Raw genomic sequence first — 16,464 nt, forward strand, 5'->3', positions numbered from 1 at the left:
CACAGTCGAGGTGTCTCGACTTGACTGTGTATTTTATGTTGGTGAAAAATTAACAATCCAGGTTCTCTGGTTGCACTGCATGTTCTGATTTCCATCGGACCGCAAACGCATCACATCCGTCATGGTGTCTTTTGCTAACAGTGCAAAAGCACACAGGAACACACACATAAACTGAATATGTACCGATGCAATACAATCAGACCGACAACATGAAATCTCAAGATTCTCCCATTCTCCACGCATGCACGATTAACAAGTGGCTGACCAGGCCTTACGCGAACTGACCAGTGGTTTGGCGATCCTGTTTACAATGCGCTCCGTAATTAATATTAGACAATCCCACGGCACAGCTGAACATCGGCACAGTGGTTGGGAAACACTGCCCTAGGAATCGATCGAACCCAGGTTAAGAAGCACTGATCTAGACGCCAACATATTTTCGAAAGGTACTGCATGTTGTGTTTCCTTCTTTTTTTATATTGAGTATTATACCTTCGGTGACTAGAGAAGATCATCAACAAGTCAAATGAGACGCAATATTATTTTGTAAAGATAATTTAATGCGTGCTTTGAGTTATTTGACGGTTTCCAGGTGAATTAGGTAGTGGATAACAGCGTTTCAGAAGTTGTGGTCAAAAGACATTATGTGGGGTGGGTGCAGTACAACATGTTTCCCGCAGAGGGCGCTAATGCTCTATAGTTGAGTATTCTGTTACTGTTTCGGTCCTTTCATAGTTTGTGATATTCGATGTTAAGTAAAGTCTTAAAAATAAGAGAGTGTATCATCAAAGCTGTCAAGGAAATTAGACTTTGAAACCTTGGTTGAGGTGCTCATTGCATGTTGTTGTTGTGTTATTTATTCATTATTTATTCAGCACGCTTTTGTTATACTTGTTTACTTGTTGTCTGTTGTGAGCCATGTCTTGTCACCGTGGGATAGGGGGGAACGAAATTTCGGTTTCTTTGTGTGTCTTTGGCATGTGAAGAAATTGACAATAAAGCTGACTTTGACTTTGAAAAAATGTCACTTCTAATGGCACACAGTGCCTGCCACCAGGGGGAAGGTGAGCACATGCAAACGTCTAATTACCAAAAAGAGGAAAAGAGTGTTGTTAGTCACCTAAATGTTGAACAGAGGCTGTGATGCATCGAAGTCAAATTCCTTGTTCTGCACGCTCAAACATGGCGAATAAAAAAATCTTAATGTACGCACTTTGTTGCTCGCTAGCTAGCTAGCTATCGTAGAACAACATCAACAAAGGTGGCTTGTCAGCGAGCCCGCCCACAACTCCCACTCAGCTGTTGATCAAACGTTAATTAGGAAAAAGCGTTCGACCTCCATGTTTGTTTTGTATGTTTTCCACGCAAAAGCTGATGTCCAAACTACAAGAGTTGAGGCTCCACGTCGGCTGCTGGTCGTCTATCTGAACATCTAGATGCCAACATATTTTCGAAAGGTACTGCATGTTGTGTTTCCTTCTTTTTTTATATGTAGTACTATCCCTTCGGTGACTTGAGAAGATCATCAACAAGTCACATGAGACGTTATATTATTTTGTAAGGATAATTTAATGCGTGCTTTGAGTTATTTGACGGTTTCCAGGTGAATTAGGTAGTGGGTAACAGCAGATGGGCCATTAGTTTCAGAAGTTGTAGTCAAAAGACATTACGTGGGGTGGGTGCAGTACAACATGTTTCCCGCAGAGGGCGCTAATGCTCTATAGTTGAGTATTCTGTTACTGTTTCGGGCCTTTCATAGTTTGTGATATTCGATGTTAAATAAAGTGTTTAAAAATAGGAGAGTGTATCATTAAATCTGCCAAGGAAATAGTTTAATAAAAAGAACATTTGGCACCTAAAACGAGTCTCTTTATTTTGAGGACTTTGAAACCTTGGTTGAGGTGCTCATTGCATGTCACTTCTAATGCCTGCCACCAAGGGGAAGGTGAGCACATGCAAACGTCTGACATTTTTCACTGGGCCAAAAACTAAGTGTCACTGTGCTACTGCACAGCTTAAACAGAAATATATATTTGATTTGTAGTCAACTAATTTGGTTTGCATCAGTGTCATTAAAAAACACATCCAAAAGTGTGTGATGATGTTATGCAGTAGCTGGCACTTAGTTTTTGTCCCGGTGAGAGATGTCAGCGGTTTCAATGTGCTCACCTTCCCCCTAGTGGCAATCGTGTCATCAGAAGTAAGTGACATCTCACCTGAGCTCATCAAACACTTAAGCTGCTTCCATGCAAGTCCTGTCAATGCCAATGTTTGAGTGCAACTATATTAGTCTCACACAAACATTGACTTCTCAAATGTTTTCAAACTGCTTTTCTGTCATATAAATTAAACAACTGGAATGCAAATCTAAGTAATTGTACTAAGTTCATCTTGTTTTTCCTTTTTTTAATCACTTCACTGGTTTCTTTTATATCAAACAAATTGTTTTAGGTTCATTACCTGACATGTTTTGGCGGTTTCTTCCGCCATGTCAGGTAATGAACCTAAAACAATTTGTTTGATATAAAAGAAACCAGTGAAGTGTGCAAGTCTTAGTGTTTTTATGAGCAAATTTGCTTCACTCATTGGAAAATGTACATACTTGGTGGTTGCTGCAGTGGCACTTGGGTTTTCAAAGGCAGTCTTCAGTCTTGAGGTGAGTGTTGTCCTTCTGTCACTGTCATGGACATGGGTTTTTGACCGTTGCTCTCCCATTTCACAGGACTCCTGTCACTTTGAGTCATGTGAGATGGAGAGTAACAGTCAAAAACCCATGTCCATGGCAGTGACACAAGGACAACGCTCACCTTAAGACTGAAAACGGCCTTAAAAAACCTAAGTGTCACTTTCCCCGCCTCCTACTTCTACCCAAATTCAGTCTGACCAATCACAGCGCAGCACAAATTTGCATAAATTTGCATAACCACGCCCACTTTCCCAACAGCCAATCAAAAAGCAGTATTTGCCATTCTGACCAATCAGATTGCTTCAAATTAATGAGACCACGCCTACTTTATATTCCACCAATCGCATCGCCCCTCATTTGCATAACCACGCCCACTTTTTGGCCAATCTCTGACCTTCATTCTCATTGCTCCACCCACTTTCTGAGCCCTCAGCCAATCATGAAGCAGTATTCCAGCTTTGACCCGCCTCATTTCATAAAATATGGGGGGAAAAAAATTCTGAAAAAATTCCAGAAAAAAAAAAAATGGGAAAAATAAAATCGGAAATTTTTTTTAGGTTTTTGGTTTTTTTTTTTTAATCAAGATATTTTTAAAGATGAGAATAAAGAGTTAAGAGTTCAAGTGTTCTTTGTAATCAAACTTTATTTCTTTTGCAGAGTAAACATTCAATCACAAAACAGTTGGATGGTAGTCTGCTCGGTGCCAAGTGGTGAAGTGGTCGGCCAGTGGGACGAGTGGTGAAGTGGTCAGCCAGTGGGACGAGTGGTGTAGTGGTCGGCCAGTGGGACGAGTGGTTAAGTGGTCGGCCAGTGGAACGAGTGGTGAAGTGGTCAGCCAGTGGGACGAGGAGTCTGCGCCTGGAGGTAAGACAAAAAGAAACCTGTAAGCCTAAATTAAAGTCAGCGTTTAGTATAGGAAAAAAGTTTAGCATGAAACTTACCAGTGGGAAAGATTTGTTGTTCATGGCATCAAGTATTGAGAGCTGCATGACCAGAACGCCACTCTTGTTCCTTGCGACCTGTCAGAAAAAAAAATATATAGGAACAAAGTTGTCATGGTGACTGTGCAGTGATGAGCATATTACCTTAAGTGCAAATATTGTCCACTTCTCAGGTTGACTTGGCGGCAAGGACGCAACAAAAACTGATGTGTTGCCAGCATGCTGCTGTGCTCTGATCCATGGCCACCGCTGCAAGCAGGTACTTGATAGTGCACCACCCTGGACACAAAAAGAACAATCATTCAAATTTTGGAACATGGTGGCTGAAATGAAATGTACTTTCCTTCTCTTACCAGCAGAGGGCTCTCCAGGCAGCAAGAAGGTACCCCTGCCAAAAAGATTGACTTGAAGCTTTTAGCGAGTAGCATACCAGGAATGTTTCATTTCACCTGCAACAACCACAGGGGGAAAATCTAAGTCCAGAAAGTCACTCGCCTGCTATAGTTTGGCTTGAGCCCCAGGTGCTCCACTGGCAGATGAACGTGCTCACAAACTGTGGCAGGCTTTTCACTTTCTGTACCAGGATTTGCCACTTCTGCCTGTAAAGAAAAGGAACATTGACACGGACTCAATTTAAGTTAACCATTTTTATTTTTAACTGTAGACAGGAACCTTCTGCTGAAGACGTTTATTAGATGACAAACATCAGGCCAAGCTCTTGAAATGTTGCAGATCCTCTCCTGGACTGACACCTGCACACAAATGTGGAAGCAGTCAAGCAAGTTGATTTGCAACACTGAAAATGGAAACAGCCTTGAAACCTTTGGCAAGGTTTTGGAGAATTTCTTGGCCTAGCTGGTGAAGGGTCTTTGCAGCACTCTTACTGGAAGCTGCACTGCATTGAGACAAAGAAAAAGCAGGTTAGTGTTCTTACCATGCCACATTTGCAAAGTTTAGTCACCTGCCAGGACTGGAAGATCATGTTTCCTTGTTTCCTGACTGCCTGGACCATCACCACCTGAAACAACAAACTGGTCAAGCACTTTGATTTGTCAAATTATTCATTGCAATAGTTTCAAACCTGGCGCTTTGACTTCAATCCATGTAGGGGACAGGTACCAGGTGCTTTAGCTCCACCTGGTGGACAAAACGGGAAGAGAATGCACACCCTGAAATAAATCTAACCAAACAATTGTTCATGTATGAAAGTGAGCACGTGTTTCACCGATGAAGAATGAAGGCAGGGGAAGATCTGGACTTCTCTCCAACCGCAGTTTCTTGGCCTGAAAGACAAGGTAACGTTAAATTCAACATACATAGTGTTAAATTCCCAGTCATACGAGCTGGTTTGATAGCAAGAGTAGACTTGCAAACGTCTCATGAAGTCGGGGCTCTCAGGACTGCAAGCCGGCCATTTTGAAACCTGCAGACAAAAAAAAAAAAAATTGAAATACTTTAGTCAATTGTCCTTCAAATAAAAACGTGATTTTTGCCTTTTTGCAGTCAATCTGGGTCTTCTGTTGCAGATGCAGACCTGTGGACAGAAATGGACAATTAGATGCAGTCGATTAAATCCACATTATTCGAACAGAAAGTAGGTTACTTGAGGCTCGTGTTGAAGAGTCGCACCTGTAGACAGACAATTTGATTAGATTCTGTTGTGAATTTCTGCAAACGTTTTGTCTTACCTTGGGCAGCAAATCTGCGTTTGATGCAATTTAAGGTCGGAGAAGTTTTCTGCCAACGCTCGCTTTTTAGCTCGCATGGTAGCAAGGTGTAAGCACGTCCAAAGTGCGAGTTGACGCTGAAAGAGAGCAAAAGCAGTTAGTTTTAAAAGGTTAAGGATTAGTGAAGACTTACCTTTGAAACGCAGCATGTTGTGTAAAAGCGTGCTGCGCAGCCAGTGGAGCAGCACGACGTGACGCTGTCAGAAATGAGCAAGAGAACGATTGTCGCGTTTGTGACGTCTTATATAGTAATTTTGTGATGACGTCATTAACAAGCAAAAGGAAAGAAAAAAAAAAGTAGCCGTCTGCGGAAGCAAGGGGAAAATGTCAATGTATAACACTTAGGTAGGGTCGAGTCTCGAACCATAGTTCTTAGGTTTCGGAGGCACTGGCGTTAACCATTCGACCAGAGCTTGCTTGGAAAAGTTAACTGATTTGTTCGTATTGATAGTTCAAGTACCCAAACATTGACGAAAAGTCTAAGGTAACACCTAAGTACAAAGAAGCGAGGAAGTTCAATTGTGTCTGAGGTGGCCGAATGGTTAAAGCTTTTGCCTTGAGTTCAGGAGACTCGGGTTCGAATCTTGGTTGACGCGCTCTTTAAGTTGAAAATGTTGGACAGAGCTGGTCTCGAACCCTGGTCGGCCGAGTACCAGGCTAAGTGTTAAACCATTCGGCCACATTGCCATAAAAATTTCGAAAAATATTTATGTATTTAACCTGAATAGGTCGACTGATCTACAAATACAGAAAATTGCTGGATCGTCCTAAGAACCAGTGATGGTCTTGTGGTTAAAGCTTTTGCCTTGAGTTCAGGAGAACCGAGTTCGAATCTCACATATGGCTTTGTGCAATATATAAATATTTCACAGAGCCTTTGCCTTGTATTCTGGAGAAATGAGTTCGAGTCTTGCACATTAGTCCGTATGATTTCCAAATATGACACGGAGCGGGACTCGGACCCGCCCTCTCCTGTACTCCAGACCAATATTATTCCATTCGCCCACCGTGGCACAGAAATTTCGAAATTTTGTTGGGTGGTTATTGAAAGCACCTGAAAAGTATACGAGTGAATTGTATTTCTATGCAGCCCTTCAATGAAGATCGCAATCGGTGAAAGTGCTTGGTATCCCTTATCAAGCGCTCAACTGAGACCGCTCATGTCCCTCCTGGACCTTGTAACTACTGTTGGTGGCTAGATTTGAGGAGAAGGGCGTGACTTATTTGCGAACCATTACAGAGAAACCTAGTAGTATAGAGTGAAATAGAACGGAGTGGCAATTCTATTGACAATGTACGGTACATGTGAGGCAGTCGAATAAAATCCCGGACAATTTTTGAAATTCCCCCCGGACATATTTTTGGGGCTGAGAAGTAGGACATGTCCGGGAAAAGAGGACGTCTGGTCACCCAGACCCAGGTACAATTTTTTTAAATTTTATTCTCAGTGAATATTTTGTACCTGTAGGAATGTACAGAGAAATGAGCAGTTAAGCAGTAGGTTTTCAGAACATTCACAATAAATACCCCAGACACATGGTATACGTTTTAAATTTTTATTAAAAGAGAATAAAGCTCTGATGACACCGGAGACTCTATTTATGAAAAACAAACCATCCCACCGGGAAAAAGCGGATCTAAGATACAAACCACATTTCCTCACTCTTTTTATCCTCTCCCTCCACTGTCGAGAAGCCCTCCGAGGGTTTGATCCCAGCTCTTCCTTTTCCAAACGTAATTAAAAAAAAGTCACAACACTGCCACTAATTATGAAATTCCACAACATGGAAAATTACCACTACATGTGTTTCTTTGGGAACGCCGAATTAGCTTAGACTATGAACTACAATGCTTGAAAGGTTGGACGTGGGAACTTGTCCAGGTACAAACAACAAACAAACGAACAAAGAAAAATCTCCAACGCTCCTGCTCCTTGTATCCATCCTGATGCCTAAAAATCCTAAATCCTGATCCGGCTCCGGATGGGGTGACAATGAGCCCAGTCCAAACCTTCAGAATACCAGCAGAACCAAAGAGAAGGAGTTAGAATCACACCTTCGCATTGAAAGGAAAAAATATCTACATTTTGATGACACTTAACAGGGTTGGAGAAAACTACAAAGCAAATTAAGAGAAAAAAAAAATAAAGGGTGGAGGGTACCACCTACAAACAAAATGAATGCAGAAGCTTATTTCTGCAGTGGGTGATTGAGTATTGAGCAAGAATGGGGCACCATTTTAAGTGTAAAAACATGTGAACAGCCTCACAATTAGATGTTTGTAAAGGCACAACCATCATACCATTGCGTGCCACATTTGTATCCTCCTCCTTCTCATCCTCCTCCTCCTCTTTATCCTAATTTGAACTGTTTCCTTCTCTTCCCATCCTATCCTGTCGCTCTGATCTCTACAGAGAGACACACAAGAAGATCAGCGGACAAAATGCTTTGAGAAGCCAAAGAAAAAGCACAGCAATAGCGGCAGCGTTCAAGGAGCTGGGAAGAGGGGGGTGGGGAAATGACGGAATGGTGAGGAAAATGAAAAACAAAATTAAAAAAAAAAGTCACCCAACACACAGTGAAGGGAAGGAAAGGGGAACGGGCAGCAACAGAAAAGCTCAAAACGGCAGGGCTGATGAGAAATACATGACAAACGGGATCCAACTCCGAGGTTTCTTTTGCCCTCTCTCCTGACGTGCCGCTCTACGTCAAGTCAGCGCGGCACCGGCGGCTCTAGGTGCGGGAGCGAGAACGAGAGCGGGAACGGGAATGGGAGCGAGAGCGACGTGGGGAATAACGTGGCGAGGCCCGGCCGCGACGAGCGGGGGAGTAGCTCCGCGATCGGCTCTTGCTTCGGCTCCGGCTTCTGCTCCGGCTGCGGGAGCGGTCGTAGCTGGGGCTGCGGTGGCCGTCCATCCTAACACGAATGTACGCCGTCTCGCCCTGCACACAAAAGAGATGCTTAGTGTTGCATGGCGAACAGATCAGGTGCTTAGAGAACAGCTGCGGCTGGGCCTCATGACGTGGCCGGTCAGTGGGTTGGGTGTTTTGGACATGTGCCCCCCCCGAGAGCCGCGTCCCCGGAGACGACCCAGGACATGTTGGACAGTCTCCCTTGCTGGCCTGGGAAAGCCTCGGGATCCCGCCTGGAAAAACTGGACGAAGTGGCTGGGCAGAGGGAAGTCGGGTCTGCCCTGCTTAGGCGGCAGCCCACCGAGCATTTGCATTGTGCAGGAATAGTCTTAGCGTTGATTGTTAAACTTAAATTGTGATGACGTTATATCGTCCTCAATGTGGAGTTGCAATTATATCTATACAGCCAGACGGCAAATACAAGAAACATAAAAATAAATACTTCATTTGTCCATTCATTCATTCAATTCAAATGATTTGTGCCCGCTTTTCAGGCTCTTTCCCCTACGCCCCACATACCTCGTGGGAGCGGAACTTGCTGTTGTCCAACTTGTGCACGGCGTATGTCATGTCCTCCTTCCGCACAAACTCCACCACGCCGCTGCCATCGCGGTTCACGTCAGCGTAGCACACATCGCCCGCCTCTCGCATGTGGTCCTTCAGGTCCTGCCAACTCCCACTAGGAGGTAGACCTGAAAAAATAATAATTAATGCATATGTAAATCACACATTAAGTGATTTTTACACCAAGCTAGCACACTGAGGAAGCCACAGCTCACCTGACACGATGACCCTGTACTCAGAGCGCCTAGATGGTGGTCCGTATCGACCCCTAGGTGGGCCTGCTGCCCCCCCTCGTCCACTTCGGGGGAACTCCACTCGCAGTCGGTAGCCATCGTAGTCATAGCCGTCACGACCGTACACAGCGTCATCTGCGTCCCTGTCAAATCAAACAGTTACAAAGCTACTGCATATGTACACACACATACTTTATAAAAGTTTCAAAGTTTGCTTTGTTTAATCTACGCATAGTCTTGGACTTGATTGTATTGTAATGTGGTCAATTATATTTTAAAGAAGCTAACTGCATGACAAAACCTGAGTAAATTTCCCTCATTTTAAATTGTAGAAAACGTTCACTTTGCAAACAATTCGGAATAAAATAAAATTATCGGCCTTTTTATGATACATTTGGGCCTCAAGTTTACCGTAGTTAGGCTTAGTCAAATGTGCCATTAAATGCACATTTCTTTTGCGAAATATATGAATAAAAACGCAATTTGAGTCGATAAAATTTGAATTTGAACGGACAACCCGCGCTAGAGACGTGCGTTTCGCGCTCACCTCGGGTCCTCGAACTGCACGAAGGCGAATGGCGGTCCTCCTCGTCGGTTTTTCAGATCGATATCACGGATGGAGCCGTACTTGTAGAAGAGGTCTTCGACGTCCTTTGAGCGGATATCGGGTGGCAGGTTGCCGACGTAGATGCGGCAGTCGTTGCTCCCCGCGGGTCCGCGGATAATGCCTCCGCTAGACATGCTAGCTAGCGCACAATGGACGTGGTAGCGTGGAAGTGTATGGGCTAGCTAGCTAGCTAGTGAGGCTAGCGAGCGAGGCTACTTAGCGTGTTCGCTGGTTTTAAACGACTAAGAAGGGCAGTTGCAGTTCAACTCCTCTCACCTGGCCGTTGGGAACAACGCGGGGAATATTTTGGGCAAGACTTGGTGGCGGTATACGTTAAATCGCTCAAGGTATTAACGTGGAAGCAGATTGCGCTAATTCCCTCAAGGCGCTTGCCTCTCCACTTTCCGCCAACACCGACTTCTTCTTCGTTGGACTATTTAAAAGTAGCTGGAGAGTTGTGCACACTGACACCTACAGGAGAAACGTGTAAACTACGTCAGTGAGCGTAATCGTCAGTATCTCTTTTGGATTATTTTATTTACTAATTTGATGGTAATAAACCTTGATCAATTGAAATGTAAACATTTTATTGTGCTAAACTCAAATGTATATAAAGTAAATACATAATGAAACACTGAAAATATTATAGTTAATCAAATATTTTGAGTTCATCAAATCTTTCCTTACTAAATTAAATGTACAGGGGTGTCAAACTCATTTATTTCGCGGGCCGCATTGTAGACATAACTGCCAATCCAAATAAATGTATGAGCACCTCATTTTATATACAGTAAAAGCTACAAAACAAACTGACAAATAACTCATTTTCAAATAAGACGAGTAAAAAATGGTCAAATATATACTATATATATAAAAAAGATATTAAAAGTGAAAACAACTTGAAATTCTAGTAATGACACCCAAATTTGATGCAAAATTTGTCTTCACAGGTTACATAAAATGATGTGGCGGGATGTATCTGGCCCCCGGGCCTTGAGTTTGACACTTGTGGATCACCTGCAAAAGCCTCAATATCCATTTTCATTTTCACTTGAAACAAACAAACAAAAAAGTTCTTCATGTTTTTTTCATTATACTGTCATTTGTGGTATGAACCAAAGAGTCACAAGACAATAAGACACGTCATAAGTCATCAGGATGTGGGACTCATCAACACCTCCCATTCCTAAAAGCTTGTTTCAAATGTAATAAAAATACAATATAAAAAGCATGTTTTTCTTATTAAGCAAAAGCAGATGGAACCTTTCAATTGTGTGAAATACCCTAAATTCCTCCTGATGATAACACAGAGAAGGGGGCAGATTTTGATAAATCGGGGGTATTTGCGCAAGACATAAACATGTGTCTCCCTGAAATGAGGAATCCAATCGGACTGCCAACCCCCCTTTTAAGGCATTTCCCTGAGAAGAGAGGGAAAGGGGGGGTCGGGGGGGGGCGGCCCTGCAGGATGTTCTCACAGGATGCTGGAACAAGCAGTCCGAGCCGAACGGCATGAGGAGGAAGAAGGGAAAAGCGTCATCGGAGAGGAGCGTTGGGCATTTCAGTGGCCGTGCGATCTCTGTCGATCTTCTTTTGGGGGTGTTGGAAGGCGGCGTGCGCACACAAGTGGCTGAAGATGTGAAATCGACGTGCTCAAGACACACTGCAAAGATTCATCGGGTGCCAGGAGTCAGGTATCTATTTGTGGATTGTCTAAAACTAAGCTAAAGTTCATTTCTTGTCATTGGCTTTCTGTCGAACCTGTTTTTAAAAAGAAAACAAAAAAGCCCCTTTTGTTAGTATATAAATAGCTCAGTCATAGGTCAGCACAGGTCTACTTCCTCTTGGCCTTCTTTACGTGGGGCCTTTCACTTCCAGCCTGCGCCTGTGCCTGTACAAGCGTCCACTGATGATGTTCTTGTTCCGCAGCATCATGGCCTTCTTCCCGCTGCTCTTCCCGCTTCTGGTTGGCTGCGTGGTGGCGGCGATCCACCCTCCTCACCATCGCCCTTCGTGCCACATCGTAAGTGAACGTTACTCCCTTTCTCGTGTTTGTTCAGCAGATGTGCATTCCTCACATTTTAATCTAAATAAATAGAGATGGCTTAGTTTATTTGGACACGTTGCATACGGCAACGGGGATGAGATTCCTAATCTCCTTGAGCTGTTTCATTTATTTGACTTCACTCTGGAGATATTCCCAGTGAATCACGTTTGACTATTTGACCCAGGTTTCTCAGTATACACACCCTTGAGATTACCGACGCCCATGCTGCGATGTTGTAAGTGGGTGACGAGTCGGGTACGCAAAAGAAAAGTCACCCCACTTCCCGTTTTATGAATTACAAAGGAATTACTCCGTTGCTAAATGATGAGGAATTGAATCACGCATAAGTGAAAGAAAAGTTAGCCACTCAATCATGATTTTGACTAATAAAAATTGTTTTTGGAAACATTTGCAGGATGGAAATGATCGAAAATTGCACGCAGGGACAGAAGAGAGTAAGAAAGAAGGGGCAATCAATGAAAATGCGAAAATAATCCACTTTAGGTGTACCCCAGGGTTCACTAAAAAACATTTACTAGCTAGGTAGCCTTTGTTTACATCATTCGGTAAGCAACGAGAAGCTTTACATCAAAACCGCAAGTATGCCGAGAATCTGAAAGGCTTTAGTGAGAAATTGGAGATGGAGACAGTTTTATGGGCTGTTTTTGGACCGGAGGGGGGACCACGGCTGGTGCTGGGCCGGTGGGGGTCTTCTGGCCATATGTTTTCCATTATAAACGTAAAAAAAAAGTCAAATATATACATTGTGCCAAGCGAGAGGAAGTTACCAACCATGAGGTACTTTTGAACTTTTTGTCGGTACATGGTTTTGGAATTTCCTTCGTGATTTATCTTCTTGGCCCAAGGAGGTGAGAAGCGTCCAGCCAGATGGTGTTACGTCTCTAAACAGCAAAATAACAGATTTACCAAGAGAGGAGGTTTTTATTGGCCCGATGGTTCTGAACGTCTCCGCATCGCAGGCCTTGTAAATCAAAAAGTGCTCTTTGAACATGTTTGGGGATTTTGTGTGTTTGTCTTACGCCGGCAGGCGGGTACGAGTGCGGTCTGCAGGGATTTGAGCCTTACCGGAACCCCCGTTGACCTCCCGACGGGCGTCCGAGCGTTGGACCTCTCACACAACCAGCTGTGGAATCTCAGCCGCGACACACTGGCCGGCCACACGGGCTTGCATCAACTGGATCTGCACTCCAACATGATCCACTTTATTCAGCCGGGACTTTTGGAAGCCATGCGTGACCTCAGAGTCCTGGACCTATCCGGGAATCGTCTCAATTTGTTTGCTCAGGACAAAAATCAAATCGGAACACTTGCGGCCGTGGAGTGTCTGGACCTCTCCAGTAATGGTTTGTACACGGGGATGTCTGACTTCTTTCTAGCCGACACTCCTTCGCTGATGGAGCTCTCGTTGAGCAGCAACAGCATCACCAAGATCGCCCAAAACACTTTCAGCGGCGCCTTGGCCTTGAGGAGGATTAGCCTCCACAACAATGTCATTATGGAGATTGAAGACGGTGCCTTTGACTCTCTTGATGGCCTCAGCGAACTGGACTTGTCCAAGAACTCTATCACTTGCATCACGGACTTTAACCTGAGCTGCCTGAGAGTGTTAAACCTCAGCAGGAACAGCCTGGAGCTCTTCCAGAGCACCAAATCAGCCGAGCCGTACCGCCTCGCCTTTCTGGATCTGAGCCGAAATAAACTCCCTTATTTCCCACTGTTGCCCACAAACAACGCAATCCAACATCTGGACCTGTCACGCAACCGTTTGCAGAGTGTCCAAGTAACGGACATGGCCGAGACAAAGATGTCCGAGACGCTTTTGAAGCACCTGAGATACTTAGACTTAAGTTACAACCAGCTCACAGACTTGCAGGAGTCCTTCTTTCACACCATGATGTCACTGGAGGTCCTGAACGTTAGCAACAACTGCGTCTCCGTGTTTTCCATCACCAACCAAAACCTCCTTCCTGCAGCCAAGATCATCAACCTTAGTTACAACTCCTTACAGAACCTTTCGCTCGGTGAAGGAACTCTGCAGGCTTTGGAGGAGCTCTTCCTGCAAGGTAACGACCTGAGAACCCTTGCACAAGAAACCTTCCAGAAACTTCCAAGTCTGAACCTCCTACAGCTTCACGGGAACAATCTCGAAGTGTGTCCCTCAGAGACAAAACCAGATCAAAATCCTCCATGTTGTGTCTCGTTCTCTTCTCTTCCAAAGCTGAAGTTCCTTTATCTTTCTCAGAACAATCTAAAGACTTTGCCTTGTAGAGCATTTGCTAACACACCTCTCAATCTGCTGGACTTGTCTCTCAACCACGGCATGGAGATGCACCAAGACTCCCTGGGTGGTCTGGAGCACTCCCTGGTCCAGCTTCTTTTGAGGGAAAGCAACATCTCCCATCTGAACACGGATATGTCATCGCTGAGGAGCCTGAAACTGGTCGACCTGTCCACCAATCACCTGACCAGCCTCCCCGCATGGAAGCGAGAGTTGTCCATCGAGACGCTCAACCTGCAGAACAACAGTCTGGTCACCTTGGAGCGCACCACCATGGCAGCGCTAGAACGTTCGCTGAAGACACTCTACGTGGGTGACAATCCGCTCAGCTGCTGCACTAACCTGGATTTAGTACGCCTGCTTCAGCACTCAGCCGTGGTGGTGGCCGACATCGAGGCCGCGACGTGCGTTCTCCACCAGGGCTCGGAACCGGTCAACATCGAGAAGGTCACTCAGGAGATGTGCAGTGGGCAAAAGAAAGCCAACTACATTGTCATCATTGTGATCACTGGGTTCTTGGTGGTGATAGTCTTGGGACTGCTGGTGAAATTCTGCAAGTCCAGGAAGGGGAAATACATCCGAAGGTTTAGCGCATGAAGAATTCAAACAACAAAAACAGAAGTGGATTTCTGATCTCAAAATCAGATTTTCAAAATTCTTAATAGGTAAGGATTTACAGTCATTAATAGGTTTGATATTTTCCATGATAAGAAGATAATCATGCACTAGCAGTTTAGCTAGTCTGGAAACTATCTTGAAAATAAAGCTAACAACACTACAAACGATCGCAAAAAAAATGGGTAAATTATGATGTCATCATCGAAGACTGGCGACCGATCCTCTTCTTACGCCACAAGTAGTTTTGCACTTTACGCTTCCTCTTGTTTTTTTTTGTCATTTGTGAACACTAATGACATTTATTTTTAAAAAAAACCATATAATTTATTTTTATATTAGCCGAGATGAAGATTTTAAAACTATCGGACTGAGCACTCGCAATAATAACTGTGACACTGTTTTATTATGATGGAACACGTTTGTAGCAAAAAAGATCATTTCATAAGATTATGTACACTGACAACATGTGTGATTAAATATAAACGTGTGAACACTTTCTTTTTTCTCTTTTTGACAAAGTAGCTTTGAGTGTACTCGAATGTTAGCTCTGGCGTTTGTGTCAAATGTTTTGCGTGAAAGTAAACAAAAGTATTTCTCACGTATTATGCACAGAGCCTTTCTCTTTGTTTATGGAAACTAGCATAGTTGCTAACTAAATGGTTTATAAAAAGATGCTTTACTAAGCACTAGAGCAATGTCAAAGTGACTTCTGGAAGGCGCTGCTTCTTTACAGGAAAGCCGAGATGGAATCTTGGTCTATATTTAGCCGTAATAAACACAATCAAACGTCTAGACGGTTTTGTTTATGTCACGCTCAAGTGATTGTAATCTGTGGATTTGATCCATAAGCTTGTATTTACTAGCAACACAACAATAAACAATACTAATAATGACAATTACGATAATGAGTGAAAATCCAGTATTGCATTTACAGAATGGGGCCCATGGAGGTTCAGAAGAGGCCTTGGGGGAGCTTAATTTGAAGCAGGCCTCACCATCCAAGTTTGCGTGAGCTGCCAGTGACTCATGGTGACACTCAACAGTCCACTTAAGTCCCACTGAGATCAAAAAACGCCTTTAAACGAAAACATGACTACACAGGAACTTGCAAACATACAATAAATTCCAGAACATGGTACTTATTAGGTTAATTCATTCCAGAATTGGAGGACATTTACGTGATACAAATATGTTTTTTTTTTGGTGTACAGTAAATGATAGTTGTGAGATAAGATAAAAGCTGTGGTAAAAGTGATTTAATTAGATGAAAAATAGCTTTTAAGCACCCAATAAAATGACTTTTCTTTGTCTTGGCCCTTCCTTTTGATGATCAACTTGTATATTAAATTTAACAAATACGTTTTAAACTTGCTTTTCTTGTCATTAAATTGGCTACAAGCGCTGTCGTTGAATGTCCACCAGATGGCGCCCGAGACGACAGTCAGTTTTTAATTATATTTTTTTTTAGCAAAGATAAGCAAGATCAGCGACAACAATGACTTGAATGCCTTCAATTTCACCCTGACAGCTTTTTGGCAGTCAGCAAAATTACACGCGCTCACGCACACACTTAATTGGCTTTACACGGATGTCTATTCACGAGTAAACAATGGGTTTAACACCAGCAGGCTAATCATTTTTATGAACTGCGATGCAGCAATATTATAATACTGTTTTTAATTATATTGTTTAGTTTCAGGACCCTGCTCCATGCCCACATCGTTATTTATATTTGATTCATAATTTTAATTTCCATATAAAATTTGTTTTATCGAAATTGTTATTCTTTGACAGATTATTTAAAAGCATATGTATCATCCTGAAAAATGA

At 43.4% G+C, this 16,464-nt stretch overlaps 2 protein-coding genes and 2 long non-coding RNA genes across 5 annotated transcripts; 2 read left to right on the forward strand and 2 right to left on the reverse strand.

Annotated features, from left to right (window-relative positions):
* The first annotated feature begins 1,090 nt into the window (after positions 1-1,090).
* On the forward strand, positions 1,091-4,940 carry LOC125982446 (uncharacterized). Its single transcript, XR_007486381.2, has 4 exons — positions 1,091-1,457; positions 3,344-3,550; positions 3,801-3,886; positions 3,984-4,940. It is a non-coding gene; the product is annotated as an uncharacterized lncRNA (long non-coding RNA).
* A 1,956-nt stretch (positions 4,941-6,896) lies between these two features.
* On the reverse strand, positions 6,897-10,108 carry LOC125982398 (serine/arginine-rich splicing factor 1B). 2 transcript variants are annotated; one of them, XR_007486370.2, is made up of 5 exons: positions 9,611-10,108; positions 9,046-9,206; positions 8,786-8,958; positions 7,656-8,296; positions 6,897-7,364 (listed from the first exon to the last, which is right to left on the reverse strand). XR_007486370.2 is itself a non-coding variant. In XM_049742951.2 (4 exons), exons 1-4 carry the CDS (start codon positions 9,802-9,804, stop codon positions 8,087-8,089), a joined length of 738 nt encoding a protein of 245 aa, XP_049598908.1. In that variant the 5' UTR covers positions 9,805-10,108; the 3' UTR covers positions 6,897-8,086. The 2 variants fall into 2 exon arrangements, 1 of the variants encoding a protein (XP_049598908.1); XM_049742951.2 differs by having other exon boundaries at positions 6,897-8,296.
* Positions 10,109-11,182: 1,074 nt separating this feature from the next.
* On the forward strand, positions 11,183-15,130 carry lrrc32 (leucine rich repeat containing 32). Its single transcript, XM_049742761.2, has 3 exons — positions 11,183-11,364; positions 11,600-11,693; positions 12,766-15,130. The coding sequence occupies exons 1-3, from the start codon at positions 11,183-11,185 to the stop codon at positions 14,611-14,613; spliced, it is 2,124 nt and encodes a 707-aa protein (XP_049598718.1). The 3' UTR covers positions 14,614-15,130.
* On the reverse strand, positions 12,089-14,493 carry LOC137840974 (uncharacterized). Its single transcript, XR_011088224.1, has 2 exons — positions 14,359-14,493; positions 12,089-14,250 (listed from the first exon to the last, which is right to left on the reverse strand). It is a non-coding gene; the product is annotated as an uncharacterized lncRNA (long non-coding RNA).
* Positions 15,131-16,464: the final 1,334 nt, after the last annotated feature.

Source organism: Syngnathus scovelli, chromosome 15 (assembly GCF_024217435.2).
Source record: "Syngnathus scovelli strain Florida chromosome 15, RoL_Ssco_1.2, whole genome shotgun sequence".
Lineage (NCBI taxonomy): Eukaryota > Metazoa > Chordata > Actinopteri > Syngnathiformes > Syngnathidae > Syngnathus > Syngnathus scovelli.